General features: G+C 50.5%; 1 protein-coding gene across 2 annotated transcripts in view; it reads left to right on the plus strand.

Moving 5' to 3' along the window:
• ANK2 (ankyrin 2) overlaps positions 1-14939 on the plus strand; it is a 139993-nt gene that overhangs the window by 73796 nt on the left and 51258 nt on the right. For both annotated transcript variants that reach the window (XM_054717076.1, XM_054717075.1), the window contains 6 exons: positions 680-752; positions 1246-1299; positions 3502-3646; positions 8916-9018; positions 9680-9783; positions 14378-14413. In XM_054717076.1, coding sequence (XP_054573051.1) covers positions 680-752; positions 1246-1299; positions 3502-3646; positions 8916-9018; positions 9680-9783; positions 14378-14413 — 515 coding nt within the window. The remainder of the gene's footprint in view (positions 1-679; positions 753-1245; positions 1300-3501; positions 3647-8915; positions 9019-9679; positions 9784-14377; positions 14414-14939) is intronic.

The following is a 14939-nucleotide window of genomic DNA, read 5'->3' on the forward strand; positions in this document are numbered from 1 at the left end:
GCTGATGTTCATTGAGTACTAACATATGCCAGGCACTCTTAGAGCTCTTGTATATATTTTGTTTAATCTTCATAACAACTTGTGAGTAGTGTTATTATCACTATTCACAGATGAAGAAATTGAGGCACACAGAAGTAAGGGACTAGCAAGACCTCAGAGCTAATAATGGGGAAGTTCGAATTGGAGCCACTCACAGGCCAGGGCACGCAGAGAGGACCAGGGTCCCCCACTCTGGGCCCTCTGATCCCAGAAGACATGTTTTCTGCCCAGACAATCTACGTCTTTCATGTGGTTTACTATGTCTTTTCCCCTGGCTTGGTTTTTTAAAAATTGCATATGTTCATTGCTCCTTTTTAAGGCTTTTCTGGAGCTGTTACCTAGTTCAGTTCAGGGAGGCCCTGAGCATGGTGAGCCGCCTGCTCCGTACAATTGGCCGTTTGTGCCACTGCGAGCGAATTCGCTTTTCAAGTGGGAACTCACAGCAGCGGGCTTTCTCTGGTACAGTCTCACGGACCCGTGGTCTTTTGTCCTCAGGAGGACATGGGTTTTCATGAGAGAAAACTAGAGAAAGAATTTCCAGACAGATGGGCCTTGGGCCGACGCTGAGTCTGGCTCCCCTGGCTCCTGGCATCTGCTGTTAGAGTTGGTTTTCAAGCATTAATGATATTTCTCTTTGCAGACTATCACTGAGAAACACAAGCTGAATGTTCCTGAGACCATGACAGAGGTGCTTGACGTTTCTGACGAAGAGGGTGAGGCTTTCTCTACATTCTTCTGTGGCATCTGTCCTGGTCCCGCCAGGAAGCTGTCCCATCTCCGGGGGCTGAGCCGGGCAGTGGGTGTAGGCGCTAGCAGGTTCACTATGAAGTCATGTGTTCACCTTTGTTTCAGTACATTGACTTTGGCCATTTGGGGAAGGAGGATTCCATTAGTATATTTTCAACTGGTGTTATCCTTTTTGTCTTATAAGTAACCGGCCTGGGAAGGGGAAAGGCTGGGAACTAGGCCATCTGTTAAAATATCTGCCTGATAGTACAGTTGTTAGCATATGTGGGGGTTTTTGTTGTTGTTTGTTTTGTGTGTTTTTTTAATATATTTTTATTGATTTCAGAGGGAAAGGGAGGAGGAGAGAGAGATAGAAACATCAACAAGGAGAGAGAATCATTGATTGGCTGCCTCCGCATTCATATGTGTGCACCACATCGGGTTTTGTGGGATCACTGTTTTCATTCATATCTTGAACAGCTCTTAAACAGTCTGGTGACCGCGTTATTGATGGGGAAGTACTTAGTGACTCAGGTACCTTCAGAGGAAACTGTTGGAGTGAAAGCTTTTCTTTGCTTTTAATTTTTCTTAACTGCATAGAAGCAATGTGCTTAATATTTAAATCTGGGTGCCTAACACTAACCTGTTCCCTTTTGAAACAGCATGTGTAATACAAGTGAGATGGTGTGAGACGGGTGAGGGGGTGTGAGACGGGTGAGGTGGTGTGAGACGGGGAGGGGGTGTGAGACGGGGAGGGGGTGTGAGACGGGGAGGGGGTGTGAGACGGGGAGGGGGTGTGAGACGGGGAGGGGGTGTGAGACGGGGAGGGGGTGTGAGACGGGTGAGATGGTGTGATATGAGTGAAGTGGTGTGACGGATGAGAAGGTGTGACATGGGTGAGATGATTGTGTGGTACAGGTGAGATTGTGCACTTGAGTGTGGATTTTACTAACTTGCAAGGTTAAGCCATGACTTGCTTCTGCTATTAGTGATTTTGCAACTATCATTGAAACTTATTAACATAGTTAAATTATCTAGTGACCACTGTATGAGTATTTTCTCCAAAGTAATATTTCTTCTTAGAATACAAATTTAGAGAAACAGTAAGTCTTTGATAAGTTGACATTGAGCTAGCCACAACTAAGTTAGTTTGCTTGAAGTGAGTGTAGGTTAAATCATTCTTGGGTGAAGATATGTTTGATGTGGTGAAATGTATTAGACAGCAGTAATGTGATCATTCTTTAGGCAGCTAGGATTGGGTTTAGATGACTGTCAGACCACCTGTGAAGGGACCACAACGCACAGTGTGTTCTATACGATAGACCTGCCTTCCCGTCCCCTTCCCTTCATCAATAGAGCAGACTGAGTCTTCCCACATGTTAACAAACTCACACACGTTTTTCTGAAAACAACTTCGGTTCTTTCCAAACCAGACGACGCCTGTGTTTAGGTAAGCTAACTCTTAGAATGGATCCTGGAATCTTTTTCTCCCAGAATTAAATGAAAGGGACCCCAATTTATTTGACTCACAAAAGCACTGCTATTCATGATGTACACGTTAACAAGAAGGGGGTAGTGGGACAAATGAGTCTGCGGTCCTGTCCTAAATGTCTGAGCTGCTCGGCCTTGTCACTGCGCTCAGACCCCGGCTTCCTTCCTGTGTCCGCCTTGCTCCCCAGCACGAACGTGTACTCTTGCCCAGTTATTCCACACAGCACCCTCAAAGGACCTGTGTTCCTCTTTCACTCACACACTATTCTGGGGCCTCCCTGACCCTCACGTACTCTCTTCTCACCTGAACCCCCACCACACCTGCCACCAAAGCTGCACCCAGACAAGCTTTGCTGGAACTTCCTAAAACAGTGGTTGGCAAACTGCGGCTCGCGAGCCACATGCGGCTCTTTGGCCCCTTGAGTGTGGCTCTTCCACAAAATACCACGTACGGACGTGCACGTACAGTGCGATTGAAACTTTGTGGCCCATGCGCAGAAGTCGGTTTTCGGCTCTCCAAAGAAATGTCAATCGTTGTACTGTTGATATTTGGCTCTGTTGACTAATGAGTTTGCCGACCACTGTCCTAAAAGATCACAACAGACTAGCACCAACTTGGTGGCTCATATGTATCCTGTCCCTGCTCTGGGGCCAGCATCCGCGGGGGCCCGCGCTCCAAGGCTCCGAGGAGGACCCAGCCTATGTCTCCACTTCACTGGCTGCAGCGACCCTGAGCCCTGCTGTCCTGTGTCTGCCTGTCCTCGGCCTCCCGTAAGGACATGCTCAGTGGTTCCTCAGCTCATATCGCATCTCAGTGCTCACCTGATTACACCGACAAAGCCCCTGTCGCCAAACCAGCCGCCCTCCCCGAGGCCCCCAGTGGACACCATCCCGAAGCAGCCTCTGCCCCCTCGGGCCTTGTGGTTCGCAACGTCCGTGCATGTCCTGTGCATCCGTCCGTGTTGGTGTATGTGGGGGGTGGGGCGCGTTACTGTTGCCGCTTATTGACTTAGCATCTGCTGTAAATCAGCTGCCAGGACAGGGACATGAGGAAAAACACTAAACAAAGAATTACAACCAGGGGGTGATTTCTTCTCGGTAAGGAGAAGGAATGCAGGTCGGATACCGTTTCTCTGTTTTCACGCTCTTCAGCACACGTGCTCTGCGTGCCGCTGCTGTGCAGGGTTTCGGGACGTAATGCTGTCCTCACACTCAGCAAGTGATTCTTCCCCCGCATGCTTCCAGGAGACGACACGATGACGGGGGACGGCGGCGAGTACCTGCGGCCCGAGGACCTAAAGGAGCTGGGTGACGACTCGCTGCCCAGCAGCCAGTTCCTGGACGGGCTGAGCTACCTGCGCTACAGCCTGGAGGGCGGGCGCTCCGACAGGTAGCAGCATGCTGCACAGGGTGTCGGCCAGCGGGGAGCCAGGGCACTCCTGTTTTATAATAAAAAAAGCAGGCTCGGTGCTGACACTCAGAGGAATCCCCCTCTCGGCACTAGCGGCTTCTCTGCTTCCTCACAACGTCAAGAAGGGAAACAGGCCTGGAGAGGTCAAATGAGTAATTCAAGCGGCTAGTAAGGAGCAGAGACACCCCCTTTCAGTAGAGGTGTTAGTCACTGGCCACTGCCCTCTGGTCCAGTAAAAGGACCGTTTTGCCTTGAGGGCCCTCTGAGTCCCTTGGGTGTCAGTGGAGTGCCGTCATTTCTGTGAGCAGAAGCTTGTCTGGAGGAAGGATCAAAAAGAGACACATTGAGAGGAAGAGGCAGGACAGAACCCCGCAAGGGCCTGGACACCTCACGCGCTCAGAGCCGGATCTGGAGGAGCCGGTGTATAGATGGGCCGGGAGGGTTATGGATGGGCCGGGAGGGTTATTGGGCAGTTTGTCGGAGGCTCTGAAATACCAGAGCAGTGCTGGTTTGGGGCGCTGCTATCCTGAATTCGGCGGTTGTTAATTTCTGAGTAAGAACACGGCTCCCCATCAAAAGTAGGGCTGCCGATTTAGGGTGTGCGTGTGGTCGACCCTAGAGGGGGCTCATTAATGTCTTTTGCTCATCAGTCATCTCAGTTTGCACTTGTCATCCTGGCATTTCTAAGCTGTGGCTGGCATATTTGGAGTCCAGGAATTCGATGCCCCAAAGGGGAGTCATTTCTAAAGGGATAAAAACAGAGTTTTCTTGGGCTTTTTCCTTGAGCACCAGTTCTGCGCCCCACCCCCGCAACCCCCACCCCCATTTTCTAAAACAGCTCAGGGTGCCTGTGACCTGCGTCCCCCTGGGCCGGCCTCGCCTGGGCGATGCAGGTAAAGAAGTGACTAAGATATGACCAATGGCTGAATTCCTAGCCCAGCGGGTGGGAGAGGCCAGCCAGGCTGGGGTTGCCAGGCGGCCCCTGGTGGCAGGGAGGGAGGATGGGGAGGGCTTTGAGGTCTTACCAGAACCCAAGGCAGGGCTCCTGGTTGGGGAGGAGCGGTGTTCCCAATGGGTGCTGGGTGTGCACGTGCAAGAGGAGGTGACGTCTGCATGCCGGGGTCCTTCTGACGTGGGCTAGGAGCTCCGTTCTACAGGGAGGTGTCAGAGACTCGGCGGGCAGCTATTGCCGCTTTGAGCTGGTGTGAAGACTCGACTCTGAGCTCAGTGATTACAGCTGGGGAGTTGGAGACTGGCCAGCCCTGGTGGGGGCTTCAGGGTGGGTGAGCAGAGGAAGCTGAGACTGAGTCCTGGGCTTCAGGGGCTGAGACAGAGGGTGTCCTGGGTCAGGCTGCCGGAGGGGGCCCTCGGGGACTGGTGACGGGCTGTGCTCCATGTGAACTCGCTGATAGATGCGGACATCACGCTCTGAGATTCTTAAAAGGCTTTAAGTTTTAACAAAGTGAGTTGTCTATGGCTGTGGGCACATTCCTCATAGTCTGTGGATAATCATGTTGCTGTCAGCCGGGAGTCTTTCTTTTCAGCCTGGTCTTTTTTATTAAAAATAAGTGCTAGATTGGATCCCGTGTCCTCTGGAAGGACTCGGTTCCTTAAGAAGGAAAGTAGAGCGATGCTTTCTGTAAAGCAGGGCTCGAAGGCTGGCCGATCCTGCTCAGACTGACCCTGATCAGCAGGTCAGGATGGGGTGGGAGAGCGCAGGTCTGGTCTCGGCCCAGTTGCTTTTCCAGAGCACGAGACCGCCACCTGCTGCCTCGGATGGAACTGCAGGCAGTGGCTCCTGTTCATGGTTGTCCTGTATGTTTCTTTGTTCTGCTTAGACATTCAATATGTTACCTTTGTCGGTAACCATTTTACCTTCTCGTTGTTTCTCTATTTGGTGTGCCTCCAATAGTACCGTGCCCAGGTAGGTGCCCGTGGTCTGGCAGCATAACCCTCCCGGCCCGTCCATTTCCCTGCTCCCTGCTCGACATGCTTGTGTGTGCTGTGTTCACAGGGGCGCTTCCATTCTGGAATCATGGATGTATTCTCAAATTAGAGTATTTATGTATTAAATTGAGTAATTACTTGGGCTGGAAGGTACATATGTTAATAGAGTGAAAACTAGAACAAGCTTGGCATGAATTCACCTGTCACAGCGCCCCCTGTGGTTGGGAAGCAGTAGTGTGGCTCCCAGCAAGGAACCTAATTATCCCATGTGCCGTTGGAGATGATAGAAAAATTGTTGTGATGCCTGACGTGTATGTGGGCGCACAGAAGACTAAATACAGATACACAGTTCTGATGTGCGGCGAATCAGAACACAGTCGTTGACTGGGTTTTGCTTCCGTTTTATTTTATTAGTGCTTCACACTGAAAATGCTACCCAGATTCAGTGTAAAACACTGCCCAGCAGTGAGCCACGGCAGCTTCTCCCTGGGTGAGGGCAAACACGCACACTTCTCAATGTCTGCTTCTTCAGTGGGACTTGAGGACACCATGACCTGGATGAGTAAGAAACATGAGTCATCACTACAGTTCTCAGTGACCTTAGTGGACTTGGATACAACCTAGTGTGTCTGTACAGCAGCGCACCGGAGCGAAGTATGCCCTTTAGGTCACAACAAGCCTTCAGCACGTCTTGGCTGGCCCGCAGGGGGACTGTCCACCCTGTGGCTCCGTGGCCTTGGAGACTCATCCAGTGAGGGCGGCCTCTGCCTTAATGCCAAAAGGATGGCCACCTCCTGCAAAACATTTCTAACTGGTCTGTAATGTTTCAGGTCAAATGAAGAGTTTCTGGGCCAAAGATGTGGATTATTCTAGACTCCTATGCTGGTCATTTTTTCCTTCAGAGAGAATAATTCTCTGCTATTGGAATACTTAACATTATTTCACTTCAATATGTCTGTAACAAAATAGAACAAAAGAGCAATTAGAAGCCATAAGCATTGCCTAAATAACTAATTGGCACTGTAGGATGCAGAGTGAGCTAGAATAAAATCCCACAGGTAGAGACATGTAGACAGATGGTTCCAGTGGATTCATTCTCCTTCCAACTGTTCCCCCTCTGTCTACATGCCCCAATCTCTCCTTGTGGTTGTGTTACCTCGTCTTTTCCTTTCCTTTTTCCCTCTCTGTTTTCCTTTCCTTTTGGGGCTTCAGGAAAGACAGAAAAATACCACCACCTCCCCTCTGCTCGCCATATAAATCTAGTCCTTTAACCATGGAAGTCACCATCTGGGTCTTTGCATTCCAAAGCCGTGGAGAGACGCTGGTGAACAGATCCGAGCCCCGTGGAGCCCAGGGGCCGGCACAGCACAGGCCGGCCCTGGCATTTCGGGAGGCTGCCGCCGGGGGGTCTCTCCCTTGGCCCACTTCTCACCAGAGAAGGAGAGTTGAATGCAAAGCTTAAGTGTCTTTGCAGTTTAAAGCCAGGGAAAAAGTTATTCATTTCCTTAAAGGAGACAAGATTGGCTGAAATGAAAGACCGTTTCCCCCCATAATGTAACCCCATCCCCTAATTCAAGGCCAGGCCAAGGTCACTCACAGTGCCCTGCACCCCATGTGGAAAGTGCACTGTTGAAATCCAAGGCACTCCTATAAATGGGGCTGCCCTAACCCCGGGACAGACCCCCAGTGGCCCCGTGATGCCCCTGCTTCCCTGGGCTGAGCCTAGACCAGGGTCCTCAAACCTTTTAAACGGGGCCAGTTCACTGTCCCTCAGACCGGTGGAGGGCCGGACTATAGTTAAAAAAAACTATGAACAAATTCCTATGCACACTGCACATATCTTATTTTGAAGTAAAAAAACAAAACAGCAAAAACACCTGCCTGTGGCCCGCAGGCCGTGGTTTGAGGACGCCTGGTGCAGACCCTCTGTCTTCACCAGGAGCCTGGGAGACACAGAGTGAGCTCCCACACCAGGTTAAATTCCAGCTTCTCAGAAGCTCCGGTCCGTGTGGGTGTAATGCTCGGTCAGGCAGTCCACGCCTTGGATTCGTGTCACGTCGCACCTGTAATACTCGGGGCATAAAGCCTGGAGCAGGGGAGAAGGCCCCGCACCGCACTGCACGCACTACCTCCCAGCAGCGTTTCTCAGAGACAACAGGCTGGCTCAGCTGACACTCGTAAAGGTCACAGCGTGTGGCTCACAAAATTAGGTATAGTTGCAAAATGAGAACAGTTGCTACTGATAAATGGGCCAGCTTGACACTTAGTTCATAATTCCACACGCCTCACGGCCACACCTGCCGGCCGGAGGGATGCACACCCTGTCTGCGGTAGATACCGCGGGACCATGGGGGCTTTGGCTGATGTTTTGAATGTAGATCTTTAAACCTGGGCTAAATGCATAAAGTACAGCTCACTGAAGTGTACAAGTGGGTTGGGAAGGAATGTAATTTCATCTACAAGAATGTCAGTTTTCACTCATCACATCTGAGCATGTAGCTCAGAGCTTTGACATTCAGATCTCACAAAAGGTGAAGCCTTAGCTGTCCAGGCCTGAGCCCGTGTGAACCAGCCTCCCCCAGCCATCCGCTCGGCAGTTGCTTTGTGCTGGCTGACGTGTCTGGGTCTGGTCAGTGCTTAGAAACGCTTTCTGTGTGCCTGTGTCATCGCCACAGCGACCGGCCCGCCCATGACGTTGCACTCGGCACAGGACGTGCGAGGGGCAGTGCTGGCCTCTGACGCGGCCGCGCGGGACACAGCCCAGGGCTGCTTCTCAGGCAGTCCGCATGTGGCTGGTCCCCGTTCCTGCCCCCGGGGTTCCCGGCCCTCGGTCACCGCCGCTGTCAGGACGGGTGAGGGCACGTGGAAACCTGCCTGCCACCCTGTTCTCGCCATGGGCTGACTGTCCCCTAATATTTCCTAGTTGCAGGGAGATGAACATTTGGCTCAGATGTTAGAGATCAGCCCTAGAGTTATTTCCTGCGTGAATTTCTTGTACCAGTGGCTAGTGAGCGCCAGTTGCGGGCCTCAAACCTTTCTGGGGAGAGCAGGAGTCAGATTAGGAGTGTCAGGTTCTAACTCCTGGTTCCCTGGGGCCCCTGCCATTGGGTGGCAGAGCCAGGCAGAGGGTGTGTTCCCGCGGGGTGATGGGGCCCGGTGGCACAGAGCCCGCGGCCTGTCCCCGGGAAGGTCCCGGCAGCTAACTGCACGCTCTCTTCGCTCTCCTGCTCGGCTCGCCATGCCCTCCTCCCCGCCCTGCCCCACCGTGGGTGCGTGACCGCGGCCTCTGCTCACCTGCCAGCCTCCGGTCCTTCAGTTCCGACAGGTCGCACACCCTGAGCCACGCCTCCTACCTGAGGGATAGCGCCATGATCGACGACGCCGTTGTGATCCCCAGCCACCAGGTACGTGACTGCAGGCGCACCTTGCTCCCTCAGCAGGGCTTGGAGCATCACTGGGTGCTGGAAATGTCCAGAGAAAGCCTTTTCATCTAAAAAAAAAAAAAATCAGATGAGTTAGTTAATGGGCCAGGAGAAGAGATTTGAGTTTTTTTTCCTAAAACATGGAAAATGTTCCCTAGATTTCTCAGTAGCGGAGTTTTTCTAAAACAATGTATTGCTTGTTCCTCCGGCTGTTGAGCTCCTCTGTGGAGGTTAGTTACGAAGACCGACTCCTCCAGAAGGTCTCCGTTAGCGGGTGGTGTGGGGAGGTGCGTCCGAGGTCTGAGATGAAAGGCGCGGCCACCCACGTCTCTCCGTGTTAGGTGGTTATCTCGAGAAAAGATGTAGTGAGTTAGGAAATACTGGCATTGGGTAGGATGTTAGAGTTGGGGCTGAATGGATCACAGACACCCACCCTCTTCAAAGACAATGACAGTGATCGAACGTCAATAACACACCTAAGCAGGAATGTGTCACCAACGCACCTGAGCGCCTCGGCCTCACATTTTTAAAGGGGCTTTTCCAGGCAGTGCCACTGTCTGAGGCGCCCCTTTCAGCGGCGGGTACATTGTCATCGGAGTGAAGAGAGAGAGCCATGTCCCTGAGCCGTGTCCTTTGTGTCCAGGTGTCCGCGCTCGCCAAGGAGGCGGAGAGGAACTCGTACCGCCTCAGCTGGGGCCCCGAGCACCTGGACAATGTGGCCCTTTCTTCCAGCCCCATCCACTCAGGGTGAGTCGTGGTGTCGTGTGTCCAGATCAGGGGAAGGGACGAGTGGACAGCAGCAGCTTTGTCCAGTGGCTGTAGCTGGCGGCCAGCTTACAAGGGACGTGACCTTCATTTAAACTTATAAATAACACAGCTTTGTCCACCATGGACCCCGTCCGTGTGGACAAAAAAGCAAAAAGGGTTGAATTCCACATAGAAAAGCTGACGTTTCAAAGTAACTGGTAGCATTGCGTCAAACAGCTTGCTCACTAACCAGCAGCTGCCGGGCATCCTGGCTTTAAGAAGTCTTGAAAGGAAAGGTAGGAGTATTTGCTTTCTGGACAGTTTTATTTACCAAGGTGAAACGGACAAGGTAACAGATACCTCTCCCCACGTATAAGCGCACTGAAAGCAATGTGCCCGGAGGCTGGAGGCACACACACAGAAGGAGGAGTCCTGTGCAGGTGGCAGTAGGGAGACTAGAGGGCACCCATCAGCTCAGTCACCTGCCCGGGGCCAGCAGCCACTGAGAAATGCCACCTTTCATATCAGCTCACTAAAAATGTAGGGCAGGGCTTTGAGTTATAATCGTAAACATACAGAAAGATGTCCTGAAGGCGTAAGAATTCAGTTACGTGGACCATAAATCCTGTAAGCAGTTGTAAATGGTAACACTTCGCAGTTGGATTTTCCCTCTCATTCTGTTACTTTTATTCATCTAGTAATTTCATAATTATATGTAAACTCTTAAAATATTTGCTCATTTAACCACTTTTAAAAGCCCCACCCATATGTAATCTAACTAAATAAAATATTTTGGCTTAAAGGATTCCAAATTCCTTATCCGTAATGCCCAGCACAATTTGACTGGTGGGTCTTCCTGTTGCCATTATTCTAAAATAGTCCCTTGCCAGGAAGGCATTCTGAGGCATTATAGTTACAAAGTTTGATCTCATAGTCGAAGCTTCTCCTAAAGATTCATAGACTATAAAACTAGGTACATAGACATAGAAAATAATCAAAACACTCTTTTCCTTGTTAAAGAAGCATAAGCAGGTTCCTAATGCAGGATATGCAAGGTAATAAAAACCAAATTAAACCTCATCCCAGTTTATTTACATATTCTAAGTATAAAATGAGATCATTAACATCTGACCTATTAATTATTCAAAAAGCATAACATTGCATTCTGCTACCAACTTTCTGAACAATGATGAGAAGAAGAAAGGAGGTTGGCCCTGGAATGTGAAGGTGGTAGGTTGGATCCCAGAACTAGCACAGCCCAGGCAATACCCAGCCCAGGGAGCGAAGGGTTATTTTAAGCACAATGTAATTTACTACTTTTTAAAAATATATTCTTATTGATTTCAGAGAGGAAGGGAGAGGGAGACGGGGAGAGAGAGAGACATCAATGATGAGAGAGAACCATTGACCAACTGCCTCCTGCACGCCTCCTACTGGGGATCAAGCCTGAAACCTGGGCATGTGCCCTGACCAGGAATCGAACCATGACCTCCTGGTTCATAGGTCGTCACTCAGCCACTGAGCTACGCCGGTCAGGCACAATGACACTTACTATTAATGGGCGAATTTACAAAAGAGTCAAAAACTAGAGCCTCAGTGGTTAAAGATTAATCACTTAGTAAGATAAGGGTCTTTAATCTTGGTCTCTAATAAACCAGGTCTTCTGTGAACTTGAAAGGTGATCGCTGATCATATATTCTGAACTCTGACTGGGCATTAGAATCACCCGGGAGCCTTCACATGCTGACATCCAGGCCCCACCCAGTCGCAGCGGCATCTCTGTGGAGTGATTTCTACAAGTGTCTGTATCCAGACATGTGTGTTTTACACAAACTGCGAGAAAGGACCATCTTGACCTAACAAAGCTCTGATTATTATGGAGACCTAGATAATTAACCTGTACAAATTCCCGACACATTGCTGAATTCTGCGAAGTACCACACCTTGTGCCAGGCACTCAGGAAAAGAGTGAAGTAGGATAGCCCTGCCTTGAAGAAACGCACCCATGTGTTATTTGGAGCTGGAAGACAGTCTGTGGAAGGAAGACTGTGATGTTCTCTCTGGAGGCACCCCCGCCTCACGCTCTGGACGTGACGGGGACACATTAGGTAGACTGTCAGAGTTTCCCTTCACTCACCTGGAAGATGCATGTTGTTATGGATCCCACAGGGGAACTTTAGGGGGTACATAGGTCTTATATAATTAGCATTTCGTCTAGAAAGAATAGGACGCAATAGATCCTCGTTAGTATTTACACAATCCCCATACACCTTCCAGATCACTCACAAATCCCAAACCAGTTTAGCAAAATGCATTCCAAACGCAGGACCGCCCCGAGCAGCCCTGTTCCTGGTGTGTGGAGCTCACAGCTTCTGTTGCCAGGTGACCAGGCATCTAGCAAGGCCTGTGCTGTGGCATTGGAACGAACACACAGCACAGGGCTTGGACCCACAGGGTTCCCACTGACCGCTCGATGCTGCTGCTCCTGGTGGTGAAAAGCTGTCACCACATTAACGGGCACGAATAGCGTTCATGGTATCATATCGTGTAACGTTGGTTTCTTACCGTTTTGTTTTGGCCTTTTTTTTTTGGTGGGTTTCTTTTTTTGTTGCTGTTAATCCTTACCCAAGTATATTTTTTCATTGATATCCATTGATTTTTAGAGAGAGTGGAAGGGAGTGGGAGGGACAGAGAGAGAAACACGGATATGAGAGAGACACATTGATTGGCTGCCTCCTGCACACCCCAGGGCCGGGGATCAATCCTGCAACCCAGGTACATGCCCTTGACCAGAACTGAACCCAGGACCCTTCAGTCCAAGGGCCGACACTCTGTCCACTGAGCAACACTGGCCAGGGTGATTACGTACAGTTTCATTCATTCCACACCGGGTTCCTGAGTTGTCATTTTCACATCTATTTTTCAAGGAACTGAGATTCTTGGGTGAATTGTTAAGCCACTTCAAATCTGCCCCAAAAGTTATAAAAGAAATGTTTTTGACAGCGGAAGTAATAAAGGGAGTCTGTGCACTGCGGCTTGCGGTGTGTGTGGTTCCTGTGGAGTCCACACAGGGCTCTAGGTTAATGGAAGACACAGCTGCACCCATAGGCCAAGTTGGCACCTCCTTCTGCCTCTGCCTGTCTCTAGTGGCTCGTGTCCACGGCCACCTAAGCGGAGGTGTCGGCGGCTAAAACCATCTGACTGCCCAACACATAGCCAGTCACTGGCAAAGGCAAGGCTGCAGTGAGATTTCTGTGATTGCTCCTTAAAGAGCTGGTTACTGACTCAGGACCTGGCCAGCAGGTATTGCTACATCCCCGGGGTGTCCCCTGGCAGAATCTGGGGCACGAACCTGAATTCACGGCTCTGCTCATTTCAGAGGTGCTCAGTGAGGGAGGCTCCTGCTTAGTCACAGCCGGCTCTGCGATCCATTTTAATGTGATTCCGAAGGCCTTTGTTTTTAGATTTCAATAATAGCCACATGCCAACAGCTAAGTGTCAAGTCATCATATTATCCTGCAAGATATTATAGCAACTAGAAGTCCATTAATAAATTGGTCTTTTTCATAAAAACATGTTGAAGACCATTTTGCCATGAATCTAAAACTGCCCAGAAATAAAGTCCATGAAAAAGCATGCGAAGACATCAGCTCAGGAGAGTGGATAGTTAAATCCTAGGAGCCGAGACTGCTTCTCCTTTGACAACATTAATATTTAAGTGTGAAGAGCAGTTAATTTGGTGGTTCACATATTTCAAATACCCTAGCTTTTTTAAGGTACATGAAGGTCATTTCTTTTGGATGAAGAAAACGATTTTTAAGTAGTCACACAGCTGTTTTGTAAGGTTGGCTTTTTGGTCCCATAAACGTGTCCTTTTGTACATCAGACACAAGTGAGCCAGAGGCAGAGAAAATGCCTGGGGTGTGGGGCAGCGCCGGCCCCAGCAGCGAGCAGGGTAAGCCCCGAGCAGGGGGCACCCCAAGCAGCAACTCTGAGCAGGGGGCACCCTGAGCAGCCCCCCCGCCCCCAAGCAGGCTGGCAGCCCCGAGCAGGGCCCCCAGCAAGCCGTCACCCTTGAACGAGTGCTAAGACTTGCGTAGTTTCCATTCCCTGCCAGTAGGTAATTCACGTACTTCTCTGCCTTCTAGTTTATGTCATGGCTTACCATTGAAGCCAGTCTTCAATTGGTGCCTTTTCTGTTCACATTTCTTCCCCAGTGGCCCCATGGTTCAGTTCAGTCCATGACTTAGGAAGCACTGCAATGGGAATGAAAAGCTTCGGAGATGAAACCATCTCCACCAATCCCAGACTTTGTCCCTCTCACTTGAATGCCTTTGATGGTGTGTGGTCTCCTGGACCTTGACCTTGGCCTTAGCGCAGGGCCCATGGCCAGTGCTAAGCAGGGAGCGGGGCTGCAGGGGTGCCCACCCCGGCCCCTCAGCATGTGGGCAGAGTGATGCCTCATGGCTGTGTCCATCTCTTCCGGATGGAGACTGTTGGTGTATGACCGTGTATTTCAGTGAGAAGTCGCCTCTGATTCCTTCTTGATGTTCGCCCACTCCTTCTCTGTGCTAAAGTGTCTGTTCTGTTGCAGCCGCACCTCTCCATGTCTCGACCGTGACAACAGCAGGTGACTGTGCATCGCCCCTCCTGCCCGTCCCCCCGCCCCCCAGGGTGCTTCAGTGCGCGCGCACACCTCCCAGGGACGCAGGGGCAGCCGTGTCTCCAGGCCGTGCCCTGGCTGAGTGCCCCTTTCTCTGCAGTGGAGAGAACGAGGGCATTCGTTATTTCATTGGAGATCAGCTGGGATTGGGCCAGAATTAACGCAGACCTCCTGGGAAAGGCTCCTTGGCCGAGACTCTCCACATCTTAGCTCCTTTTGTGAGAAAAAGTGCTACATGAAGCTGAAAAATTATTCCTAGCAATTATACAAATTGGTTGACCTGTTTTAAAGTCATAGTAAAGGTTATGATTTTAAGTGGCCCGCAGCAGAGGTTTTTAAAAACTGTTTCCTAGGTGAACCAAAGGCTGAAAGTTGGTTAATGGTACATTTCCCTGGGGTGCTGCTTTAAATGCAGCTTCTGAGAGCTTGGAATCGTGCTGTCAGTGAGCTGTCAGGGTTCCCAAACATCCCTCATCCTGTCTTAGTCCAACAC

Source organism: Eptesicus fuscus, chromosome 6 (assembly GCF_027574615.1).
Source record: "Eptesicus fuscus isolate TK198812 chromosome 6, DD_ASM_mEF_20220401, whole genome shotgun sequence".
In the NCBI taxonomy this organism is placed as follows: domain Eukaryota; kingdom Metazoa; phylum Chordata; class Mammalia; order Chiroptera; family Vespertilionidae; genus Eptesicus; species Eptesicus fuscus.